General features: G+C 40.2%; 1 protein-coding gene across 3 annotated transcripts in view; it reads right to left on the bottom strand.

Moving 5' to 3' along the window:
• Positions 1–1,070: 1,070 nt before the first annotated feature.
• Positions 1,071–5,486, bottom strand: part of med25 (mediator complex subunit 25) — a 22,276-nt gene continuing 17,860 nt past the window's right edge. For 2 of the 3 annotated variants that reach the window (XM_046865773.1, XM_046865775.1), the window contains 2 exons: positions 2,380–2,497; positions 1,071–1,478 (listed from right to left, as the gene is read on the bottom strand). In XM_046865773.1, the coding sequence (XP_046721729.1) occupies positions 1,372–1,478; positions 2,380–2,497 (225 nt within the window). In that variant the 3' untranslated portion in view covers positions 1,071–1,371. The remainder of the gene's footprint in view (positions 1,479–2,379; positions 2,498–5,486) is intronic. The other variant, XM_046865774.1, reaches the window with a different exon arrangement.

The following is a 5,486-nucleotide window of genomic DNA, read 5'->3' as shown; positions in this document are numbered from 1 at the left end:
GTTCCTTGGGTGGATGCAGTCAGCGTAAAACATTTATTCCAATAGGATTGGAGCTCCACAGAAGGAGATCTTACACATCTTCCAACGCATGGAAAGCAGGTTTCATAGAGCTAGCTTTGTGAACAGGTAGGTGCATTGTCACACTGGAAGAGGTTTGGGTTCTCCAAGTTCAAACACGGGGAAAATGTCAAGCCTCTTTACTTCTGCCTGTAAACTGTGTGTGTAAGTGACTAAGAAAAAGGGGGCGGAGCTTCCTGGATCACCACTTAACGTAAATTGGAAGTTTTTCTCATGCCCAAAAATAAAGCCAGAACGGGTTGCCAGGTGTAGTTAAATTAAACCTTGTATTTTTTTTCCTTTTCCTTCACTGTGGGATTGTTCCGAGGATTAAAGTTAATCATGTGCATGATATTCGCAGCTGTGCGAAGTACGACGTGTAGCAAACTTGATGGCAAATTAATGGCTTTGTTGCTCGGTTGGAGCGTAAACTCGGATCATATTTAACTAATAGGGAAAAAAAAAGAGGCGGCAAAAATTAACGAGGATAATTAATCCCCCCTCCCCCACAAAGAAAGAATACACACAGTAAACACTATATAATATATAAAATGGCTTATAGATGGTGGTAAAGTCTCAGCATCTGGTAAGAGGTAAAGGAGATTATGTTTTCCAACCCAGGACACTTAGTGAGGGTGTGTGTGTGTGTGTGTGTGTGTGTGTGTGTGTGCGTACATGTGCGTGTGCTATTTCTGCAGACGTTGTGCGCATGCGGTCGACCTGATGGCGCGTTGTGCCAGGAATAAGAGCCAAACGATGCCATCTGGTATCAGGAGCTGGCACTGAGGGGACGCGGTACGACTCCGCGAAATATTGGAGTAGTTAAAATTAACACTGTGACACGGTTTGGCAGAAACAGGCATTAAACGAATCGACTGCTCGCTCTATTTCAGGCCCACACACACACACACACACACACACACACACACACACACACACACACACACACACACACACACAACTTTTTTGTCTCCCTATGGGACAAAAAAAAAAATTGCTGGACAGACAAAAAAAAAACCTGCACCATCTTTATTTCATTTTCCTAAAAGAACAGCAGGGATGCTGGGGGGCGGCGGCGGCGAGAGCGGCGAGGACGACGGTCGCATCAGCGACGCAGCCCAACTTAAGAGAAAAGTAAAAACCTCTGCGAAAGTAAAAGCGTAAAAAATACAAGAATAATCCGATTTAAATGGAAGTGGGCGTGGCCACAACGTTAGGTGGTTTGATTTCGGGAAATAAAACCTCACTAACAAACCACCGGCGCTTCTTCCGTATAAAGCGAAAGGAAAAAAAATAGAAAGTCTGCAAGACTCCTCAGATAAGGTCCATAAGAATCTCGTCCTCCATCACGCTCGAGACCTGGGGCATGCCCTGGTTCTGGGCGACTGCGCCCCTCGGACCGGCGCTCATCATCATCTGACCTGGAATGGAAAAAAATAAGTGAGACGCGAAGGATACAGACGTCAGTACGCCTTCACACGTGCAAAACCAAAGACTACGAATATTCATGTTTGCATAGCAACCAGGATTCAGATATAAGGAATTTCGGTTTGGACATTTTAGATATCAGGAACGTCGGTGGGGACGTATCAGATATCAGGAACGTCGGTGGGAATGCATCAGATTTCAGAAACGTCGGTGGGAATGCATCAGATTTCAGGAACTTTGGTGGGAATGCAACAGATTTCAGGAACGTCGGTGGGAATGCATCAGATTTCAGGAACGTCAGTGGGAACGTATCAGATATCAGGAACGTCGGTGGGAACGTATCAGATATCAGGAACGTCGGTGGGAACGTATCAGATATCAGGAACGTCGGTGGGAACGTATCAGATAATAGGAACATCGGTGGGAACGTATCAGATATCAGGAACATCGGTGGGAATGTATCAGATATCAGGAACGTCGGTGGGAACGTATCAGATATCAGGAACATCGGTGGAAATGTATCAGGTATCAGGAACGTCGGTGGGAATGTATCAGATATCAGGAACGTCGGTGGGGACGTATCAGATATCAGGAACGTCGGTGGGAATGTATCAGATATCAGGAACATCGCTGGAAATGTATCAGGTATCAGGAACGTCGGTGGGAATGTATCAGATATCAGGAACATCGGTGGGAACGTATCAGATATCAGGAACGTCGGTGGGGAAGTATCCCCACAACACACATCTCTTTAAATCTTCTACTGGAGAACAAGGAAAGCCCATCAATACTTTTTGAAATTGCTAAATCAGTAACAGTTCTGATGCTAGCATGCTCACTGTGTGCTGTGTGAGTGTGTGCGTGTGTGTGTGTGTGTCACCTGCTCACACACACCTGGGATCGACTGTCTCCACTGGGTTTGGATCTGAGCACCTGCTCCTGTAGGATGCACCATGGGCTGGTTGAGACCCTGCAGAGGGAGCATGCCCTGCATGTGAGACACAGCACTCTGCTGAGAGAGGAAACAGGAAACGCAAACATCAGCAACGATCAGCACATGACCATAAACATGACCATAAACACCACAAACACCATAAACATGACCATAAACACCATAAACATGACCATAAACATGACCATAAACACCACAAACATGACCATAAACATGACCATAAACACCACAAACATGACCATAAACATGACCATAAACACCACAAACATGACCATAAACATGACTATAAACACCACAAACATGACCATAAACACTATAAACATGACCATAAACATGACCATAAACATGACCATAAACACCATAAACATGACCATAAACATGACCATAAACACCATAAACATGACCATAAACACCACAAACATGACCATAAACATGACCATAAACATGACCATAAACACCAAAAACATGACCATAAACATGACCATAAACACCAAAAACATGACCATAAACATGACCATAAACACCACAAACATGACCATAAACATGACCATAAACACCACAAACACCACAAACATGACCATAAACATGACCATAACATGACCACAAACATGACCATAAACACCATAAACATGACCATAAACACCATAAACATGACCATAAACATGACCATAAACATGACCATAAACATGACCATAAACATGACCATAAACATGACCATAAACACCATAAACATGACCATAAACATGACCATAAACACCATAAACATGACCATAAACATGACCATAAACACCACAAACATGACCATAAACATGACCATAAACAACACAAACACCATAAACATGACCATAAACACCATAAACATGACCATAAACATGACTATAAACACCACAAACATGACCATAAACACCACAAACATGACCATAAACATGACCAAAAACACCATAAACATGACCATAAACATGACCATAAACACCACAAACAAGACCATAAACACCACAAACACCACAAACATGACCATAAACATGACCATAAACATGACCAAAAACACCATAAACATGACCATAAACATGACCATAAACACCACAAACATGACCATAAACACCACAAACATGACCATAAACATGACCATAAACATGACCAAAAACACCATAAACATGACCATAAACATGACCATAAACACCACAAACATGACCATAAACACCACAAACACCACAAACATGACCATAAACATGACCATAAACACCACAAACATGACCATAAACATGACCATAAAACCATAAACATGACCACAAACATGACCATAAACACCATAAACATGACCATAAACACCACAAACATGACCATAAACATGACCATAAACACCACAAACATGACCATAAACACCACAAACATGACCATAAACACCATAAACATGACCATAAACACCATAAACATGACCATAAACATGACCATAAACACCATAAACATGACCATAAACATGACCATAAACACCATAAACACGACCATAAACATGACCATAAACATGACCATAAACACTATAAACATGACCACAAACATGACCATAAACATGACCATAAACACCATAAACATGACCACAAACACCATAAACATGACCACAAACATGACCATAAACACCATAAACATGACCATAAACACCATAAACATGACCATAAACATGACCATAAACACCATAAACATGACCATAAACATGACCATAAACATGACCACAAACATGACCATAAACACCATAAACATGACCATAAACACCATAAACATGACCATAAACATGACCATAAACACCATAAACATGACCATAAACATGACCATAAAACCATAAACATGACCATAAACACCACAAACACCACAAACATGACCATAAACATGACCATAAACACCACAAACATGACCATAAACATGACCAAACACACCATAAACATGACCACAAACATGACCATAAACACCATAAACATGACCATAAACACCACAAACATGACCATAAACATGACCATAAACACCACAAACATGACCATAAACACCACAAACATGACCATAAACACCATAAACATGACCATAAACACCATAAACATGACCATAAACATGACCATAAACACCATAAACATGACCATAAACATGACCATAAACACCATAAACATGACCATAATCATGACCACAAACATGACCATAAACACTATAAACATGACCACAAACATGACCATAAACATGACCATAAACATGACCATAAACATGACCACAAACACCATAAACATGACCATAAACACCATAAACATGACCATAAACACCATAAACATGACCATAAACATGACCATAAACACCATAAACATGACCATAAACATGACCATAAACATGACCACAAACATGACCATAAACACCATAAACATGACCATAAACACCATAAACATGACCATAAACATGACCATAAACATGACCATAAACATGACCATAAACATGACCATAAAACCATAAACATGACCATAAACACCATAAACATGACCATAAACATGACCATAAACATGACCATAAACATGACCATAAACACCACAAACATGACCATAAACATGACCATAAAAACCATAAACATGACCATAAACACCATAAACATGACCACAAACATGACCATAAACACCATAAACATGACCATAAACATGACCATAAACATGACCATAAACATGACCATAAACACCATAAACATGACCATAAACATGACCATAAACACCACAAACATGACCATAAACATGACCATAAACACGACCATAAACACCATAAACATGACCATAAACACCATAAACATGACCACAAACATGACCATAAACATGACCAAACATGACCATAAACACCATAAACATGACCACAAACATGACCATAAACACCATAAACATGACCATAAACACCATAAACATGACCATAAACATGACCATAAACACCATAAACATGACCATAACATGACCACAAACACCATAAACATGACCATAAACACCACAAACATGACCATAAACATGACCATAAACATGACCATAAACACCACAAACAT

The sequence above is a fragment of the Silurus meridionalis genome, chromosome 14 (genome assembly GCF_014805685.1).
Source record: "Silurus meridionalis isolate SWU-2019-XX chromosome 14, ASM1480568v1, whole genome shotgun sequence".
Taxonomy (NCBI): Eukaryota; Metazoa; Chordata; class Actinopteri; order Siluriformes; family Siluridae; genus Silurus; species Silurus meridionalis.
Note: the sequence above shows the minus strand (reverse complement) of the source record. Positions and strands in the feature narration are given on the sequence as shown.